Below are 22,414 nucleotides of genomic sequence, written 5' to 3'. Positions count from 1 at the left end.
ATAAATTAATATTTACAGATACCAGAAATCAAATAAAAATTGATTGTGATATATCAGAAAAAATAAAAAATAAATATATATTTTATCTAGAAACTTTGATATTATATGTTTCACTACTTGTCAAACATTAGTATTTATTGATTATAAATCATATGAACTTGCATATCTGCTATTTCAAAATAAAAAAAATATTGAAAAATAATATATAGATAATTTCTGATAACAATTTTGATCAATAATTATATATATTAGTGTTTCAGTATTTGAACCAAATTACTAGTTCAATATTATTTATCTATAACGTTTTCTAAATGATCATAAACGAATATTAATATATTTTTATTTATATTGCATAGCAGAAAATATAATATTTAGTATATGTATGGACTTACTAAGATAAAAAAAAGAGAGCTTTGAAGAATAAGCAGAACGATTTGACAAACTTTGATTATTCTATTTGTAATTTGCTTTTGCATTCAATCCAATAATTAAAATGATTTTAAATAATATAGATTGTGTTGATATTAATTTGTATTAATCAGTACTTACAATATGTATATATATTTGATGTCCGATTACGATTCTTCAGGTTCAAAAAACGCTGCTGCTTCTTTACTTCTTGTTTCGTTGGCAAATAGCATAGTAATGAATGAATACAATATCGTGATTCATTCATTACTATGTTGCAAAGTGAGGGAGACGCATGCGCATTGGAGCCCAGCAGTATTGACAATCACATGCGCATTGCGGATAGAATCCTTAAATCGCGCATGCGCAATTGTTAGGGCTCATTGTGAACGCGCATATATGATACGTATAGAGCGGGTGGGACCGCTCTATACGTAAAGACTGACAAAGCAAGGAAGTATAGGATGGGAGGAGTCAGGATGAAAACGCTTCCATAAAAACGTTAGTAAAAAAAGGCAGATAATAAATTTTAATAAAAAAAATTATGACGATTATGTTTATATAGATGGGGATAATGAGTTAATGAGTTTTAACTATGCTAAATTTACTTTCACTTTAACAAGCTTAACCCTGTCACATACAGTATGTGTACCTAACTGGCCTAAGCAGAAATTGTAAGATAATTTACTGCAAAACAATGCAAGTTTCTCTAATAAATGTCAATCAGTAGCCTTGTCTACTCCAATAGCAAGCTCTGATTGGCCCCTCCAACTGCACATGGGGCCAGGAGAGTTTGACTATTGAAAAACAATAGTAGGAAAAAAGGTTTTACATTATTCTGAATATTTTCAAAGGTATGTCAATTTATTACAGTACTACAGAGATGTTTTTAACTTTAAGGTATTGTAGATTTTTTACTAAATGCACATTCTTAAAGAAATGTAGCCTTAATTTTACCCTGGAATTTATATTCCAAATGAAGGAACCGTGTCAGTGTTTTAAAAATGTAAAATTGATACTTTTTTACCTAGAAGTTAAATATACAGTTACTACAGTGAAAAACATTTCCATTACCCTTTCTTAACTCAAGTGCCTTCTCCAAATACTGATCAGCTGTCACTTCACAATTATCAATCTCTAGCTTCAAAGTCATGTCTCTCACCACCCACACAAAGTTAGGGAAGAACTGAATCAGGTCAGAATCATCCTCCTCTTCATCATCATCATCTGCTTTGGATTTTACTTTAATGACGTCAGCAAGCTCTGTAACAAATCTGTATTGGATGTTCAGGAAAATAAGAATGAGTTACTGTAGTGCTGAGTAAAATACGTTTCTGTACTTGGGACAGAACAGGGCTTTCTGCACTTGGTTTAGAGTTCCCAAAACATCTGTGGGTGCCCCCCACTTACCCTTGCTGGCTACTACAAGTTGCAACTAAAATTTAGTTTGGCACAGATGGAAGTTTTCCATACCATGCAGCCATGAAATCCAAATTTTATAATAGATGTGTGTTTGTATATTTCTTGTTTTATATCATGCTGATCAAAGGGAAAGCTCCCCTTCTTCAATGTCAAATTAAAGTCATTTGTTCATTGTGATTGCTATAATATATATTCTCACACACCCCTAGTTGACCTTTTTGTATATGTAGTTCATGCTTTGGAGTACAATTATATATATATATATATATATATATATATATATATATATATATATATATATATATATATATCGGCATCAGATCGACCCGATCAGTGGTAGTAATAAGGGGGAAACTCCCATATCTACGTGGGAGTGTCCAACATAATCGTGCATAGTGATATCATAGAGGGGGCAGGATAAGCATGTGACAGGCAGGCAAGGGAGCTGAATGGGCCGAGGCTGTATAAACCCCTTGATCTCAGCCCACTTACTAGCCACAGACATCCAAGACATTTGAAAGAGGATTGCTTACGTCTGCTATTTCAAAACTTTTTTTTTTACGTAAACACATAACAATAACAATTTTTTGTGGGACACTAACTGAAGTTTTACTACAATAGTGTTTAAATGTAACTAGCAAATAAAAATACAGATTATGTCAAAAAAGCTTTTTTAGACAGGATGCATAATTCTATACACTGAAACATCAACCTTTTCTTTATAAGGAAGTACTTGCCCGGAATAACTTGGGAGGGCATCTCTGTGCAAAAGAAGACAAATTAAGCAATATACTGCTCTAAAAGAAAAGCTTTGTGTTAAGGCTATAGAAAGGTGTGTCCCTATTTATAATCAATAATTTCCTATGATCATGTGTTATAAAACTGGATTTTTAACTCCTGTCTACATTGTCTATTCTATGGACAATAACTAAATTGAGTATTCTTTAATAAAGGATACCAAGAGAATGATGTAAAATTGATAATAGAATGAAACTGGAGAGTTGTTTAAAATTGTATGCTCTAACTGAATCATGACAGAAATGTTTTGGGTTTCTTGTCCCTTTAATACCTAGTTGTGTTTTAACTTGGTTGATTCTTATCTGTGATTAATATTATGACTGTGTGCAGAATGAAGTCTCAGTGAAATGCAGAAAACATTTGAGCAGAGAGGCTATGGAAAAGAGGAGCTACAAGAAATTAGATGTAATCTACAATACTCTCAGAGTAAAAGAGGAACAGTAATGACTATTGTCAGTTCATTTAACACCCTTAGTAAAGATATACAGGGGATCCTAAGTAGAAATTGGCACATACTACAATTAAGATTTATAATATTAGATATGGCAAACAAAAAAGTGAGAGGAGGTGACAGACAAAAAGATCTACGTTTAAAGGAAGCTGAAATTTGATGCTGGATACAATGCATCCTAAAGGGCTGAAAAGGGAATTTGACTTCAATCCCTTAATTTAAAGCTAACATATCATGAGAATAGGCGTTCTCTAAAATAACTGCTAATTTATTAGGTTGCTTTTATTCATGGGGGTAAATTTATCATTGTGCGGGCGGACATATGCTGTCTGCATTTTTCATTGCACAAGAATTTCTAGTGAAATGCTTGTGCAATGCCTTCCCTTGCACATTCGCGGCCAATGGGCCACTAGCAGGGGGTGTCAACCATTCCAATCGTATATGATCGGGATGATTGCTGTCCGACACCTCAGAGGTGGCAGATGAGTTAAGGAGCAGCGTTATTATGACCGCTGCTTCTTAACTTATTTTTCTGGTGAGCTTGAAGGCTCGTGCGGAAACTGCAGCATACACTGCTTAATAAATGTGCCCCAAAGGCTTAATTCTTAGACCAATTTGGGTTACAATGGGTTAAAAATGTATATGAGTGTAATGATCATTGACCCTGCCCCCTTGAGATTAAGGTTTTTTGATTAAGGTATATCAGTGTAATGTGCACATTGTAATTTTAGCTTGACAAAGGGTCCCAGAAACATTGCTTGTTAATAAAGTTTCTTCACCTTTATGAGAGTTCAGCTTTTGCTTTGTTTTCCTGATGACTGTGCCGAGTGTTTTACTCTGCAGCTGCTTAGGGCTACATTTATCAAGCCCCTGCGGCAGCAAGTTCTCACAAGAACTTGCTCGCTGTGATTTATCAAGCAGCGGTCACCAGACCGCTGCTTCCCTAACATCTTCGCCACCTCTATTGTGGCGAAATTAAATCTCCTCGGTCGACTCCAACCGAGGAGATTGACAGCTCCTGCCCGAGCGTGATTGGCTGTGCGCGGGCAGGTGCGGGATTGCACGCAAGCGCAAAATTGCACTCATGTGCAATGTTAATTACCTGCGGGTAATTTCGCCCCGCCACAGGCGAGCTGAGGCATACAGGGGCGCGTATAAATCTAGCCCTTAGTGTCTCTGTACTGTATCTGTCTGAGCTGGACTGTACTGCATCTGTTTTACCTGGACTATTGATAATGCACCTTGTACTCCTCTTTTGAGCTATTTTGCTTTATTGGTCTTTTGTTTGCCAAAATGATTCCTATTGCCCTTGCTCTGAGTTTAGTATTCCTGCAGAGTTCACCTGCAATGGATATCCTCCATTTTTCAGAATTGCATTTGTTATCCATGTAGAAGTGACCAAACTTATTTAGACATAAATTCATTATACACAGAATCTTTCCTCTTTCTCTTAATTTGTCTATTGATATGAATTTGTTTCTTTTTGCATTATAGGTTATTTATTAAAGCATTTGAGAGAGAGTTAAGTTGCCAAATGTGTTCATATCATTCCCACCCTTATCCTTTCCATAGTTGCTGTGTGTATACATTTGCAGTACTTTGGTAAGAGTTTATTGGCGGTGGGGCCACTCAGCAATTATATCCAGCTACCTGGTGCTGTGAAACAACAGCATTTCCACCTGTTGCCATTGAAGATACGTCTGACCAATAAAGTGGGTTGTCTATTTTTTACATCTTAAAACTCTTTAAAGGGATATTAAACAGTAAATACATGCTACTCATAATAATGTATTCAAAGAAAAGATTACCCTTAGAATAATATGTAGCTGTATTTTTTACTATTACATTAGTTGTTTAAATATTGATGATATAAGTGTAAACGTCTAGAAGCCCATTTATCAAGCTCCGTATGGAGCTTGTGGGCCCGTGTTTCTGGCGAGTCTTCAGACTCGCCAGAAACCGCAGTTATGAAGCAGCGGTCTAAAGACCGCTGCTCCATAACCCTGTCCGTCTGCTCTGTGATTGACACCTTCCTGCTGGCGGCCGATTGGCCGCGAGTCTGCAGGGGGTGGCGTTGCACCAGCAGCTCTTGTGAGCTGCTGGTGCAATGCTGAATACGGAAAGCGTATTGCTCTCCGCATTCAGCAAGGTCTTGCGGACCTGATCAGCACTGTCGGATCAGGCCCGCAAGACCTTTGATAATTCGGCCTATTAGGCCTCTAGTTATCAAGCTCCGTAAGGAGCTTGATGGTCTCTGTTTCTGGCGAGTCTTCAGACTCGCCAGAAACAGCAGTTATGAAGCAGCGGTCACTGCGACAGTCATCGCCGGAAATCAACCCGATCGAGTACAATCGGGTTGATTGACACCCCCCTGCTGGCGGCCAATTGGCCGTGAGTCTGCAGGGGGCGGCGTTGCACCAGCAGCTCTTGTGAGCTGCTGGTGCAATGCTGAATACGGCGAGCGTATTGCTCTCCGTATTCAGCGAGGTCTGGCGGACCTGATCCGCAGTGTCGGATCAGGTCCGCCAGCCCTTGATAACTAGAGGCCTTAGTCTCTATAAAGCACTCTATAGTCTATAAAGTAATGGGTGCTGCCATGTTTTAAAGGGATACTAAACCCAATTTTTTTATTTCATGATTCAGATAGAGCATGAGATTTTAAGCACCTTTCTAATTTACTCCTATTATCAATTTTTCTTTGTTCTCTTGCTATCTTGATTTGAAAAAGCAGTACTGTAAGCTTTAGAGCCAGACCATTTTTTGTTCAGCACATGAGTAGCACTTGCTGATTTGTGGCTAAATGTAGCAAACCAATCAGAAGCTCTACCAAGGTGCTGAACTAAAAAATGGGTTGGCTCCAAACCTTTTATTACTGCTTTTTCAAATCAAGATAACATGAGAACAAAGAAAAAATGATAATAGGAGTAAATTAGAAAGTTGTTTAAAATTGCATGCTCTATCTGAATCATGAAAGAAAAAAATGAGGGGTTAGTATCCCTTTAAATAATATTCTATTTATCTCTGTCTTCTGTAAAGAACAATTAGGGAAAGATATATAAACCAGGCAAAAAAGAAGCATTTGTGTAAACATGGCTGCGTGAAATTCTAAACAACCTTGTTTGTATTAGTTGGTTTTATTGCCTATTTTATATCTGTTCCTAATTGTTAGCAGCAGGACAGTAAGATAAGCCTAAAACTTAAGTTTATAGAAACTCCATGGAATTAAAAAAAAAAAACAATACTATGAGTTAATTTTAGGAAAAAGAGACAAAATAAACAATGAAAGTAGGTTACAAAGGTTTTTAACCTATATAATTAAACGTTTTATATTACAATCACATACTATTCAATATCCCTTTAAGGCTACTCTTAATTCTTAAATTTGTATTATTTTAAAGGATACTGAAGATTTTCCACTGCAAAATTATCGATGGTCCCCATACTGTTGTACACCAAAGTGCTGCTCAAAAGAACAGCCAGAGAGAAAATATGGGTGTCATTCTTCCGATCTCCCTGTGAAAGATTTGATTTAAAAACATTATTATTATTTATGTTAGTTTTCTGAATAGCAACATATAAAAAAAGTCCATTGAATGTATATGAAAATGAAAGTTCAATGAATATATATACTGTACATGGTCTCATACACAGCCAATAAGATGTTACAGATAATGCTCTGGTGATCATATGATACCATACAAATGGACAATGTCAAATACATGGACACATTTCTAAATGTTAAAATGTTATTATTCATAAACTTCTTTCATTCATTTAATCTAGCTTTGACAAATAGGGATCTGTAAGTGAGAAGGACATGTATTGCTTAAAGGGACACTAAACCCACATTTTTTCTTTCATTATTCAGAGAGAGCATGTCATTTTAAGTAACTTTCTAATTTACTCCTATTATCAATTTGTCTTCTTTCTCTTGATATCTTTATTTAAAAAGCAGGAATGTGATGCATAGGAGCATACCCATTTTTGGTTGAGAACCTGGGTTATGCTTGCTTATTGGTGGCTAAATGTCAGTGACCAATAGGCAAGCACTATCCATGGTGCTGAACCTAAAATGGGCTGGATGCTAAGATTTACATTTAGTATCCCTTTAAGGGAGAGAATATAACATTTTGAATGCACTGTAGAAGATACTAAAGACACAAGCTAACAACAAGCAAATTATGGGGTCATTCACAATCTATTGGTGATTTGTTTCCTAAAATGTTTGTCACTAACAGTACTGACATTTTCATAAACAGGTTTTAAAATGGGACTTCGGAACCACGACTTTCATAGGAACCTGTTGTTATCCTTTTTCATCTGTGCCACTACTAAACCATCTGATTGCATCTGTTACGTCATGATGGGCAGACTGAGCAACATTTTTCTATAGCTATATGCATTTCAAAGTGCTTGTGCCTACATTATTGAACTCATGTTCACAAAGGTGTGTTTAAGTTTATAGGTTTAAATAATGTAGGTGCACTTTAAGCAAACTCTTGTGATCATGTCTGGATTTAGCATGCATCCGGTATCTGAGAGCAATCTCATTTGAGGGTTTCCTAGACAGATACAATGTTGCAAGGCTGCAGGTTCTCACTTTAAAGTTTCAGTAAGTGCTAAAGGGACATAAAACCCACTTTGAGGCCTATTTAAGAAATGTTTTGCGGACCTGATCCGACAGTGCGGATCAGGTCCGCAAGACATTGCTGAATGCGGAGAGAAATACGCTCTCCGCATTTAACATTGCACCAGCAGCTCACAAGAGCCCCCTGCAGACTCACGGCCAATGGGCCGCCAGCAGGGGGTACTCGATCGGGTTGAATTGTTGCTCTGAGCAGGCGGACAGGGTTATGGAGCAGCCGTCTTTGTGAGTGCTGCTACATAACTTTTGTTTCTGGCAAGTCTGAAGACTCCTTTCGGAGCTTGATAGATAGGCCCCTATGGCCTCCATTTATCAAGCCGTCAACCACAAATAGCCTGATTAACATTATTTATCAAGCCCTACAGACCGGCAAAAGTAGAATATAGTGATGTAACATACTCAGTCCGACACAGATCGTTGCTTACGTCACTACAGATGTTCCGAACGCAAGTTCGGCACAATCTGACTACTTTTGGTAGTTATCAAATTCCTAGCAGGTACGCTCACCACTATTCCGGCCCAACGTACCTGCTTTTCAATCCGCCGTTCCTGGAGGCGGCGGATCCCATAGGAATCAATGGGAGTCTGACAGCAGCGAAATCTCATGTTCGCTGCTGCCCGATATCCCATTGATTTCTATGGGAAATGTCTACACCTAACACCCTAACATGTACCCCGAGTCTAAACACCCCTAATCTGCCCCCCCTACACCGCCGCCACCTACATAATACTTATTAACCCCTAAACCGCCGCTCCCAGACCCCGCCGCAACTAAATTACACCTAACACTACACTACAATTAAATAAATTAAATTAATTAACTACAATTACCTACAATTAAATACAATAAATAAAATTAACTAAAGTACAAAAAACCCCCCCACTAAATTACAGAAAATAAAAAACATAATTACAAGAGTTTTAAACTAATTACACCTAATCTAAGCCCCCTAATAAAATAAAAAAGCCCCCCAAAATAATAAAAATCCCTTCCCTATACTCAATTACAAATAGCCCTTAAAAGGGCTTTTTTGTGGGGCATTGCCCCAAAGTAATCAGCTCTTTAACCTGTAAAAAAAGAAATACAACCCCCCCAACATTAAAACCCACCACCCACACACCCAACCCTACTCTAAAACCCACCCAATATAGTGGCGGCGGTGTAGGGGGAGCATATTAGGGGTTAATAAATGTAATATAGTAGAGGCGGTGTATGGGGGGGCAGGATAGGGGTTAATATATATAATGTAGGTGGCAGTGGGCTCTGGGAGCAGCGGTTTAGGGGTTAAACATTTTATTTAGTTGCGGTGGGTTCCGGGAGCGGCAGGATAGGGGTTAATAACTTTATGTAGGTGGTGGCGGTATAGGGGGCGGCAGATTAGGGGTTAATATGTATAATGTAGGTGGCGGTGGGCTCTGGGAGCGGCAGTTTAGGGGTTATTAACTTTATGTAGGTGGCGGTGGGCTCCGGGAGTGGCGGTTTAGGGGTTAATAACTTTATTTAGTTGCGGGGGGCTCTGGGAGCGGCAGTTTAGGGGGTTAAACAGTCTAGTATAGTGTGGGTGCTTAGTGACAGGGTAGCAAGAAAGCTGTAAAAAAGCCGAAGAGCAGCGAGATCGATGACTGTTATCAACAGTCCGCTGCTCATTGCCCTATACTTGGTGCGCGGCTTTTTGACAGCTTTCTTGATAATTTTGGAGAGCGTATTCAGGTCCGCAGTGGCGATGTTAGGCGAATTTAGGCGAGCGTATTGGGGCCGTCGAATGCAGGTAAGTTGACGGCTTGATAAATAGAGGCCATTGTGTCTTTCATGATTCAGATAGAGCGTGCAATTTTAAACAATTTTCCAATTTATTTCTACTATCTAATTATTTTGTTTTTGTTGCATACTTTGTTGAAAAATATACATATGTAGGCTCAGAAGCTGCTGATTGGTGGCTGATCTTGTCATTAGCATTCAGTTAGCACCCAGTAGTCGATTACTGTTTCTTCAACAAAATACAACAAGAGAATGAAGCAAATTAGATAATAGAAGTAAATTCGAAATTTGTTTGAAACTGTATCTATCTGAATTATGACAGAAACAAATTTGGTTTCATCTACCTTTAACCCTTTAAGGACACAGCTTTCAGTTTGCTCAATTGTTTTATGACGGAAAAATTCCGTCATATGTCCTTAAGAGGTTAAAATCCAGTATAGGAAGATATTATAAGTCCTATCCATGGAAACATCTAGTCACAATCTTATTTTCAGATCAGACAAAAATGGAAAAGGCGCTGGTAAAAAAAAATAGAAATACATTTTGTCAAAAATTATTCTTGTCTAAGTTTAAAAGCGGCCAAATAAAAATTGTGTCTAGCCCGCCCATCATGGCAACAATCAAATGGTTTAGCATTTGGGCGGATGAAAATGGATTACAATAGATTTCTATGAATGTCACAATTGTGCAATCACCTTTTAAAACCTGGTTATGAAGACACCAGTACTGTTAGTGACATTGACAAACCCAACAGTACAAGTGTGACATTCAATCAAATATTAAATTAAAAAAAATAAAAACATGCCATTTTGCTCTCCGCATTCAGCGAGGTCTGGCGGACTTGATCCGCACTGTCGGATCAGGTCCGCCAGACTTTGATAAATAGAGGCCTATGTATGTTAGTAGACCTATACAATGTTTCTTATGGCCATTTAAAAGAGTTTTGCACATGTGCAGGATACATTGTTTCCAAAAAGCCTTAAAATAGTTGCAAAGTTGTTCAAAAGGCGTTTTTGAGGACTTATTAAGTGCCTGGTAGTATTGGATTTGAAAAACCCAAACTGCGCTCAAATAGTTGTTGAAAAGTTACTCGAAAATGGATTGTGACAGTCAAAAACTTTATAGCCCTATAGAAGAAATAGGGCTTTTAGCAATTTATTATTATTATTATCTGTTATTTGTAGAGCGCCAACAGATTCCGCAGCGCTAATCTAAAAACACATTTGTGAATGCGGGAAAGAACCAAAAACACGTTATTATAATTGCAGCATATTAAAAATTATAAGAATCCTAGACAAACAAAGCAGAGGGCGCTTCATGTGCATATAAGTTTACAAATGGACAGTGTATTGTAATAGGCGTACAGGGTACTCACAATATACAGCTGCACTCTGTTGCGCTGGTAGGTGCGTTCTGGAGACTCTCAGTGCTCCAGCTCACTGCACGATGGTAATCAGCTCCTTCCAAAGGGTCAAATAGGCAGGATTTAACACAAATGGACCATAGAAAAAAAAAATGGTATCGTGCCTGAGGAAACCGCTGTGCCAGCGGAGAAACGCGTTGCAATTTATAGGGGGCTCTGATGGAATCTTTCAACCCCTCATTTTAAATAATTGTTTTATCCTGAAAACAGTTTTTATTAAAAAATCTTTGAATATTTTAACACACGCCTATGGTCCATTTGTGTTAAATCCTGCCTATTTGACCCTTTGGAGGGAGCTGATTACCAGTGAGCTGGAGCACTGAGAGTCTCCAGAACGCTTTTACCAGAGTGCTGCTGTATATTGTGAGTACCCTACGCCTATTACAATACACTGTCCATTTGTAAACTTATATGCACATGAAGCGCCCTCTGCTTAGGTTGTCTAGGATTCTTATTACTTTGTTGTGAAGTAAGAGAGGAGCTGCATCTGGATTGTGCATCTCTAAAGGAGCTCCAAAGAAGGAAAAAAGGAGAGAAAAAAAAGAGTCCTAGGGCTTTTTTAGTATCATAAGTATATATTACATAGTACTCTTTCTCCCATCTGTATACAGGGCTCTTTAGATCACGCTTATCATCCGTTGATATTGTCTGATATTTAGTTTTTTGGGTGTTTGTACATCATTAGCATTTTTGTGATAGAATATCTGTATAAGACTGTTTGCATTTTTTGTTATATATATTCATTGATATTTGATATATACCATATTTTTATGCCCATATTGACACATATATATTGTTACTATTTAGGATCTAGTGCCCCCTAGAGAGACTTAGTGCTTTCATTGTTTTTTTTTCTAGTTATATTAAAAATTAGAGCCAAAAGGCCTCAGCCGATAGATAGATTGTGAACTCTATGTCAGTTAAATCAGTTTTTTTAAAGAAGTAATTATTTGTTAAATTGTTCTTATATCTTTATTTTAATCCTTGTTTATAGACACACTTTCAAATTAATTAACATTAGCTTGGGCTGTGTGCATTGTTACAACAACATATGTTCACGTTTTTGATGTGAACATTTTATAAGTGAGGCATTAAAGGGACACTAAAGTCAAAATTAAATTTCATGCTTCAGATACAGCATGCAATTTTAAACAACTTTCCAATTTACTTCCATTAACAAAATGTGCACAGTCTTTTTATATTTACACTTTTTGAGTCACCAACTCCTACTGAGCATGTGCAATAATTCACAGCATATACGTATATGCATTTGTGATTGGCTGATGGCTGTCACATGGTACAAGGGGAGTAGAAATAGACATAACTTTGCAATTTATTTAAGAAAAATCTACTACTCATTTGAAGTTCAGACTAAGTGCTATTGCATTGTCTTCGTATCATGCATTTGTTGATTATGCAAATCTAGTGTTGACTGGTCCTTTAAGAAAATAATTATACAAGAATTATACTCAGTACTCACCACAGTGCTGCTTATTAAGACAACATGCTGCCTACTGACATCTGCTAAAGAAATGCACACTACATCAAGCTAACCCTATTATCTTCTGCTTTCAGGTACGTGAATAGAAACTACTCACTGCACTCTGGTGTTTTTTTCCTCTCCTGTCTCTCTTTTGGTACGTGAATAGAGTCCCTGTCAATCTGCAAACTACTCACTGCACTCTGGTGTTTTTTCCTCTCCTGTAACTCTCTTCTGGTACGTGAATAGAGACCCTGTCAATTTGCAAACTATTCACTGCACTCTGGTGTTTTTTTCCTCTCCTGTCTCTCTTTTGGTACGTGAATAGAGTCCCTGTTAATCTGCAAACTACTCACTGCACTCTGGTGTTTTTTCCTCTCCTGTAACTCTCTTTTGGTACGTGAATAGAGTCCCTGTCAATCTGCAAACTACTCACTGCACTCTGGTGTTTTTTCCTCTCCTGTAACTCTCTTCTGGTACGTGAATAGAGACCCTGTCAATTTGCAAACTATTCACTGCACTCTGGTGTTTTTTTCCTCTCCTGTCTCTCTTTTGGTACGTGAATAGAGTCCCTGTCAATCTGCAAACTACTCACTGCACTCTGGTGTTTTTTCCTCTCCTGTAACTCTCTTTTGGTACGTGAATAGAGTTCCTGTCAATCTGCAAACTACTCACTGCACTCTGGTGTTTTTTCCTCTCCTGTAACTCTCTTCTGGTATGTGAATAGAGACCCTGTCAATTTGCAAACTATTCACTGCACTCTGGTGTTTTTTCCTCTCCTGTAACTCTCTTTTGGTACGTGAATAGAGTCCCTGTCAATCTGCAAACTACTCACTGCACTCTGGTGTTTTTTTCCTCTCCTGTCTCTCTTTTGGTATGTGTATATTTATATTGAGCAAATAATTTTAGGTTGTTAATTTAGTCCTGCATTTGTTGTAATGTTATCCAATGTCTTACTTCTAATGTTTTGTTAATTGCCATGTGATGTTATTATTATTATCGGTTATTTGTAGAGCGCCAACAGATTCTGCAGCGCTAAACAGATGTTCAATCCTTATTAATACTTGCTATTATTCTTAAATTTATAGCTGTCGTATGCCATAGTTTCAACCTCCTCCAAATTTTATTGTCTGTTTACTTAACATCTCACCCTGACCAGACCAGAATCTAACTTTCCAATTGGCCTTTAATTTGTCTTTGATTTATCAATCAAGTAATTTAGTGGGCACAGCTGACTTCACTGCCAATATATTTAACATTAGCTTGGGTTGTGCATTGCCTGGACAGTGTGCATTGTTACAACAACATATGCTCACATTTTGTTTTGAGGCATTAAGAAAAAAATTATACGAGAATTGAACAAGGATTTGGAAAGATACAAGGCAAGTACTTTTGTTATATTATGTTTTATGTCTCTATTCCTTATGCAATTGTTGCTGTAATACTGTGTCTTATGTCTTTAATTGGTTCCCACTTGTTGTAAAAATGCTCAATATATTCATATTCCATTTGCTACCGCTTGTCTCTATAACAAACTGCATTATTCAATTACCCCTTCTCCCTCTCCACCTGCTGTTCATTAGCCCATCTCTCTTAAACTCACCTTACTTTTGTACTTATGAACTTTACCTATTCCTAAACACTATCCCCACCCCCCGCACCTTGTCTGAAAAACAGTGTCATTACTGCAAATCTGTATCTCATCTCATGTCACTCTCCCTCTTGCTTTTACTAACTACTGGTGACATCTCCCCTAATGCTGGTCCCAAACAACTTCCTAGCCATGCACATCCATGTGTACCGTTCCATAGACTCAAAAAACAAAACTCTGGCAACCTTACTCACATTCCTCTTGCATCTAAAGTCACTACCCCTTTAACTTGTGCACTCTGGAACTCTCGCTCTGTTTGCAACAAGCTCACTTCTATACATGACCTCTTTATCGCTCGCTCCCTCAACCTTCTGGCCCTAACAGAAACCTGGCTCTCTCCCCCAGACACAGCATCCACTGCTGCTCTGTCACATGAGGGTCTCCACTTTAGCCACACTCCTAGGTCTGGTAATAGACAAGAAGGTGGTGTAGGTATTTTACTTTCCCCTCGTTGCACTTTTCAACAAATACAACCCATCTTTTCCCTCACATTTTCCTTATTCGAAACCCACATGATTTGCTTATTCTCTCCCTCTCTATATGTGTTGGAGTCATATACTGACCCCCTGGCTCCTCAACTCAATTTCTAGATCACTTGGCTGCCTGGCTACCTTATTTCCTTTCCTCAGACACCCCTGGCCTCATTCTTGGCAACTGCAACATCCCTATTGACAATCCCACTGCCTCCTCTGCAAAACAAATTCTGCAACTCACTTCCTCTTTCGGTTTGTCACAATGGACTGATTCTACCACTCACAAAGATGGTCACTCCCTTGACCTGATCTTTTGCTATCAATGCACAAACTCCCCTTTTCCTCTTTCTGACCACCATCTCTTCACTTGCAACATATAATCCCTTCCTACAACTCCCTCCTTCTACTCCTCACACCAAACTTAACAGAAGCATTATGTCATTAGATCAGCAACATCTTGCTAATTCCCTCGAACTTCTCCTCTCATCCTTCTCCTCCTTTTCCTGCCCTGACCAATCTATCTGCCACTATAATTCCACCCTTACATCTGTCCTTGACAATCTGGCCCCTCTTACCATAACTCAGAAATCAAACATTCATCCCCAGCCCTGGGATACTCCTCTGACACGCTACCTACACATATGTTCCTATACTGTTGAGCGGCACTGGAGAAAATCTTGGAGTTCAGCTGATTTTCTTCATTACAAATTCATCTTGAACTCCTACTATTCTGGCCTTAATCTCTATAAGCAACATTACTTCTCTACTCTTATCTCTACTTTTTCTTCAAACCCAAAACGTCTGATCTCCACATTCAATACTCTTCTCTGCCCACCCCCACCTCTTTATACAACTTCTCTGTCAGCTCAAGACTTTGCCAGCCACTTCAATAACAAAATCGACTCCATCAGAGCTCTCAACATACTTCCATTCTCTCACCCCCTCAAACGCTCGCAATAAACCACAACCCACATAGCCTTAAACTTAGCTCTTTTTCCCCTGTTACTGAGGAAGAAGTTTCTACACTTAAACTGTGCTCTCTGCTCACTACCTGTCCCTTTGATCCTATCCCTTCACAGCTACTCTCCTCCCTCTCTTCTACCCTTACCCCTAGACTCACACACATTTTCAACCTCTCCCTCAGAACCAGTATATTTCCCTCATCTCTGAAACATGCACTGGTCACACCTATCCTCAAACAACCTTCCCTTGATCCAACCTCCCCATCCAACTACCGCCCTATTTACCTCCTCCCTCTTGCCTCAAAGCTTCTTGAAAAGCTAGTATATGCACACCTATGCCATTTCCTTACATTAAACTCCCTCCTTGACCCACTGCAATCTGGATTTTGTCCCCATCACTCCACAGAGACAGAAATCGTTAAGGTTACAAAAATCAAAAGGCCACTTATCTCTGCTTATCCTTATTGATCTGTCCACAGCCTTTGATACTGTTGACCACCCTCTTTTGCTCCAAACCCTCCAATCCTTTGGCATTTGTGACACAGCCCTCTCGTGGTTCTCTTCCTACCTGTCACATCTATTTCTGGATGTCCTCTCACTACCTCAAGCTAAATCTCTCCAAAACTGAGCTCCTTATTTTACCCCCTTCTTCCAAAATCTCCACCCCAATCTCTTTTTAACTGTCAAGAACTCCATCATTACCCCTACCCCGCATGCACAATGTCTTGGGGTCACATTTGACTCAGCTCTTTCTTTCACTCCTCACATTCAGTCCTTGGCTAAAGCCTGCCGCTCCCACCTTAAAAACATCTCTAAAATTAGACATTTCCTTACACAAGAAACAACTAAGATTTGAATCCACTCTCTCATCCTTTCCCATCTTGATTACTGCAACTCTGTCCTCTCTGGTCTCCCCAGCTGCTGCCTAGCTCCTTTACAATCCATAATAAATGCCTCTGCCAGGCTCATCTTCCTTACATGTCGCTCTTCATCTGCTGCACCTCTCTGCCAATCCCTTCACTGGCTTCCTCTTGCCTCTAGGATTAAACACAAAATTCTCACTCTGACATACAAAGCCCTCAACTACAGTCCTCCCCCCTATATCTCAGACCTTGTCTCCAGATATTCTCTCTTCCATCCCCTTTGCTCTGTTCATGACCTCCTACTCTCCTCCTCTCTTGTTACCTCCTCACAGTCCGTTTACAGGACTTTTCCGGACTGGCTCCCATCTTGTGGAACTCTCTGCCTCGATCCACAGGACTCTCCTCTAGTTTTGAAAGCTTCAAGTGCTCCCTAAAGACTCTACTGTTCAGGGATGCATACAACCTACACTAACCTTTCTTTATACAAGTTCCTCTCCTCCATTGCTATCCCCTGAACCCCCCAAGCATGTAAGCTTAAGAGTCCAGCTGTTTGTAGATCACCTTCTTAAGAGCTGACAACAACAGTGCGACTCTTGGTTCGTTTTAAGGCATTGGTTCGTTTTAAGGCATGTGAAGATACATTTAACACAAGAGAAGGGTTATAGCTGGTACAGAACACACAGTAGTTTAGTAATTTGACCCTGACATATTGTGTTGGATTAAAACTATTATACAGAAAATGTTAATAAAAAACATGTTTGTTCCATGTTTTGCCCCTTTTACTCAACTTAATTTACTTAAAGAGTCATTGCAATCAAAATTTGTTGAATAAAAGCATTCTTGTAGCATACATTTATTAGCAAAAATTATTCTAATAAAATTTAAACACAGCGATTGCTTAGAGAGCCTAAGGTGCTTGTATCTTCTGGTGATGACTGATTTTGTTAATGGCTGATATAATACAAGCCTCACTGGCGCTCTGAGCAGCTGAAGTATTTAAAATGCTGGTGCACTGATAATATCTAGCAATGCTTTACATGCACGTGCAGAGAAAACAGTGATACGTTTTACTAGAAGCATTTTTGCCGACACATGTATATTGCAAATATGTTTCTATTCAAAGATGTAATTCAGCTATGTGTGTTTACATTTTGACCAGACTGTCCCTTTAAAACTTTTCAAATTTTAGAAAAGATTGTTGCTAATTCTTCTGTTGCCTTAAAGGGACACTAAACTCAAACTTTTTTCTTTAATGATTCAGATAGAGCATGCAATTTTAAGCAACTTTCCAATTTACTCCTATTATTACTTTTTCTTCATTCTCTTGCTATCTTTATTTCAAAAGCAGGAATTTAAAGCTTAATGGACCAATCAACACATTCGATTTGCAAAATCAACAAATGCAAGATAACAAGACAATGCAATAGCACTTAGTCTGAACTTCAAATGAGTAGTAGTTTTTTTTATAACAAATTTCAAAGTTATGTATATTTCCACTCCTCTTGTACCATGTGATAGCAATCAGCCAATCACAAATGCATATACGTATAGTCTGTGAATTCTTGCACATGCTCAGTAGGATCTGGTGACTCAAAAATTGTAAATATAAAAGACTGCACATTTTTTTTAATGGAAGTAAATTGGAAAGTTGTTTAAAATGACATGCTGTAACTGAATCATGAAAATTTAATTTAACCTGAGTGTCCCTTTAAGAGCAGGCCCATTTTTGGTTGAGAACCTGGGTTAGGCTTGTTTATTGGTTTGCTAAATGTAGCCACCAATAAGCAAGTGCTATCCATGGTGCTGAACCTAAACTGGTCTGGCTCCTAATCTTTAAATTCCTGCTTTTTAAATAAAGATAGCAAGAGAATGAAAAAAAATTGATAGTAGGAGTAAATTAGAAAGTTGCTTACTATTGCATGCTCTATCTAAATCTTTAAAGGAAAGATTTGGGTTTATTATCCCTTTAATGAGATTTTCCTTTGAATGTATTGCTTCATTTATGAACCGTGCAAAATTATAAGCTGTGTTTATGAAAGCAGAATGCTTTCTAAAATATGAGTCTATTAATGCAAAGTGAGTGAACAGAAGAAAAACTAAATCAAATCGATATTTGGTGTAACCACCCCTTGCCTTTAAAACAGCATTCATTCTTCTAGGTACACTTTCACAAAGTCAGGGATTTTGTAGGCATATAGTCTAGTGCATAATTAAACAATTATAACGAATAGCTGCTAATGATCATCAATTTAATATATAGGTTGAAACACGATTATTAACTGAAACAGAAACAGCAGTGTAACAAGATGAGGTTGCTAATGTCAAAGTCATACACTATGGCAAGACTGAGCACAATAAGACACAAGGTACTGCATCATCAAGGTCTCTCTCAGACAGAAATTAAGGCAGACAGGGGTTTTCAGATGTTCTATCCAAGCTCTTGTTGCCTAAATCCACACAAGAACTGCAATTAGTTCTCCAAGATATTTGAAACATCCTAACTGCCAAGTTCTTTAGAAAACTGCGTGCAAGTGCACCTAAAATAATTGAATAACATAAATATTGAATTTAAAAGAAGCCTTAACTCCTTGCACTCTGTTTTAAAGAATGTGAGTTGAAATACACTGAACACTTCTAAAAATGAAACTGTAGGATTGTGTGATTCAAATATTTTTTTTTATCAATCACATAAACATACCATATGTCATAAATATAATATTCAGTTCTTGCTACTCTTTGGCCTTATAACACTATTAGGTTACCTTATTCACATCCCCTAGACCTTCAGTGTCGAGCAGCACCAAGGTTAGTTTTGGATTGCGATGAGGAACACACCACATCCAGATCCCTTTAGTCTTTGACTCAACAGTAGAACCCAGAGCAAAACCTGAAATGAAAAACAGAGCACTCTTCTTCAATCTCTTGATTTAGTCCTTTTTATTGTGATAAACATTATGTCCTATCTATACTATAATCGTGTTTGTAATGCGTCTGTCGTCAGCGGCAGTTGTGCACGCATCCTCAAAGGAATGTTGGCCGCGAAGCTGCATCCAGGTGGGTTCCGAAAATGGCCCCAGGAAAATCCACTGGGATGCAGGGAAGGCAAACAGAGCATTACGGAAAAAAATAACTGCCCGCAAAGTATTAAAAAATACCTAACTATCCTACGTTAGTTTCATCCATACACAGCTCACTGACCCATTTAGAAATGTTGTAGCTCTAAGCAGATCATACCGTGCTTGTTTTATAATAAGTTCTTGTTGCAGCGATCATGACTTCTTATGTTCAGGGTGCTGTTACAACATTTTGTTTATCGATAGGGTAATCTTAATGTTACTATAGCTTACCCCTAACATCAGTATTTATATATATATATATATATATATTTTTTTTTTTTTTTTTTTTTTTAAAAACATATTTATTTATTCTTTCCAATCTTTTTTTAAAATAGCACTTATTCTGAAACAAACACAAAAATTACTTCTCCACATTGGAGTTTTACACAACAAAAAGAATGAAGTCCTACTAATATTAACTCTATCAGGACACTTTATCACCCGGTACAAATGATTAAGTAAGAATGGTATAATATCCTTTAACAAAGGATGAAGTGAGAACAGTAAGACTTAGTCCATGTTTATATTTTAAAAATGGGGATATAATCCTAATGTATTATAGTTAACTCCTAACATGAATGCATGTAATTTCCATATTTGAATATTTTAGTATACATTTTATTGCTTTATAAATATGTATTCAATCTTTTTCCTTTTTTCACTAAGTGACAATTAAGTCTAGGAATCTAAACACAACTCTAAACAAGATTTTTACTAAGTAAAGGAAACTAACCCATCATATAATAAAATAAGATCTCTATTAAAGTAAAAGTAACCAACCCATCATACAGTATTAATCATCTACAGTTTATACTGTCTTTTAACAAATGATAAAGTGAGAATAGTATGTTATTTTTTAACAAAGGACTAGTTGGACTTTCATCCAACAAAAGGAATGACGTCCTATTAATATTAAATCTAGTATGATACTTTATCACTTGGTACAAATGATTAAGTAAGAATGGTATATTATCCTTTAACAAAGGATGAAGCGAGAACAGTTATAACTTAGTCCAGGTTTTTAATTTTTTAAAATTGGGATATAACCCTAATGTATTACAGTTAACTCTTAACATGAATGTATGTATTTCTAAATATTCAATTTTTTTGGGATACATTTTTAATGTTTTATACATATGTATTCAATTATTTTATTTTTTTTTAGAAATTTCATTACGAGGAAGCCAACACCAGAAATGAACCTTTTAACAATGACAGTAATCTAATAACCTCACAAAAGAATGAAGCCTTAACAATACTAATTCCAGTACGATACTAGCTTTCAGAGGTGAATCACATTATGTCTGGCAACATAGGAGTTAACACTCCCTCCCACAATACGCTCCACCTACTGAAACAAGAGTTTAAAAGGCTACCACAGTAAGCTGATGGGCATCTTGAAAAAGGCTCTGTTGCCGATACGCGTTGATCCGCCCTACAGCTACAGACAAACTTGGCACCCAGGACCGTTGTCTCTAACAGGAGGTTTGAAATAAGAAATCCCTGTTAGTTAATGTACAGCGAGAGGAGCCACATACTGAAAAATATTTAAAAGGAATGAAGTGCGCGCACTGAATTTAAACAAGGAGAACCTCTGATTAGTCACAAAGAACCCACGTGACTCTATTGCCAAACCGGACAGCTGATATATCAAACACTGACAGGAAAAGTAAGAATACACGGAGGAGCGTTTTTTATATATAAAGGTACTGTGTGACATCTCTAATTGGAAACTTTTAAAGGAACTACAAAAAAAGGAAAGACTGTGGGTAAACACCTGCTAGGAAAAGCCCTCTAATTAAAGCTTGCAACACTGTGTTTAATAAGACACACAGCATTTTGAAAACACTCATTACAGACTATGAATACAGAAAAGGCTTATCATTGTTTTTACCATTGGTTCATACTGGTGTATGAAAGCTAACTATACTTATCAATCTGCAATGGTTTATTGTTACTGTATCAACCTATGCTAGGAAAAACAGAATTTATGCTTACCTGATAAATTACTTTCTCCAACGGTGTGTCCGGTCCACGGCGTCATCCTTACTTGTGGGATATTCTCTTCCCCAACAGGAAATGGCAAAGAGCCCAGCAAAGCTGGTCACATGATCCCTCCTAGGCTCCGCCTTCCCCAGTCATTCGACCGACGTAAAGGAGGAATATGCATAGGAGAAATCATATGATACCGTGGTGACTGTAGTTAGAGAAAATAATTCATCAGACCTGATTAAAAAACCAGGGAGGGCCGTGGACCGGACACACCGTTGGAGAAAGTAATTTATCAGGTAAGCATAAATTCTGTTTTCTCCAACATAGGTGTGTCCGGTCCACGGCGTCATCCTTACTTGTGGGAACCAATACCAAAGCTTTAGGACACGGATGATGGGAGGGAGCAAATCAGGTCACCTAGATGGAAGGCACCACGGCTTGCAAAACCTTTCTCCCAAAAATAGCCTCCGAAGAAGCAAAAGTATCAAATTTGTAAAATTTGGTAAAAGTGTGCAGTGAAGACCAAGTCGCTGCCTTACATATCTGATCAACAGAAGCCTCGTTCTTGAAGGCCCATGTGGAAGCCACAGCCCTAGTGGAGTGAGCTGTGATTCTTTCAGGAGGCTGCCGTCCGGCAGTCTCATAAGCCAATCGGATGATGCTCTTAAGCCAAAAAGAGAGAGAGGTAGAAGTTGCTTTTTGACCTCTCCTTTTACCAGAATAAACAACAAACAAAGAAGATGTTTGTCTGAAATCCTTTGTAGCCTCTAAATAGAATTTTAGAGCACGAACTACATCCAAATTGTGTAACAAACATTCCTTCTTTGAAACTGGATTCGGACACAAAGAAGGCACAACTATCTCCTGGTTAATATTTTTGTTAGAAACAACTTTCGGAAGAAAACCAGGTTTAGTACGCAAAACCACCTTATCTGCATGGAACACCAGATAAGGATGAGAACACTGCAGAG

At 37.9% G+C, this 22,414-nt stretch overlaps 1 protein-coding gene across 2 annotated transcripts in view; it reads right to left on the bottom strand.

Moving 5' to 3' along the window:
* The window catches only part of LOC128638958 (guanylate-binding protein 1), a 124,211-nt gene that overhangs the window by 77,935 nt on the left and 23,862 nt on the right, over positions 1-22,414 (bottom strand). For both annotated transcript variants that reach the window (XM_053691099.1, XM_053691100.1), the window contains exons 3-5: positions 19,098-19,222; positions 6,483-6,592; positions 1,483-1,682 (exon numbers count right to left, since the gene is read on the bottom strand). In XM_053691099.1, coding sequence (XP_053547074.1) covers positions 1,483-1,682; positions 6,483-6,592; positions 19,098-19,222 — 435 coding nt within the window. The remainder of the gene's footprint in view (positions 1-1,482; positions 1,683-6,482; positions 6,593-19,097; positions 19,223-22,414) is intronic.

The sequence above is a fragment of the Bombina bombina genome, chromosome 8 (assembly GCF_027579735.1).
Source record: "Bombina bombina isolate aBomBom1 chromosome 8, aBomBom1.pri, whole genome shotgun sequence".
Classification (NCBI taxonomy): Eukaryota; Metazoa; Chordata; class Amphibia; order Anura; family Bombinatoridae; genus Bombina; species Bombina bombina.
The sequence above is the reverse complement of the archived record's forward strand: the minus strand, read 5'-3'. Positions and strand labels throughout refer to the sequence as shown.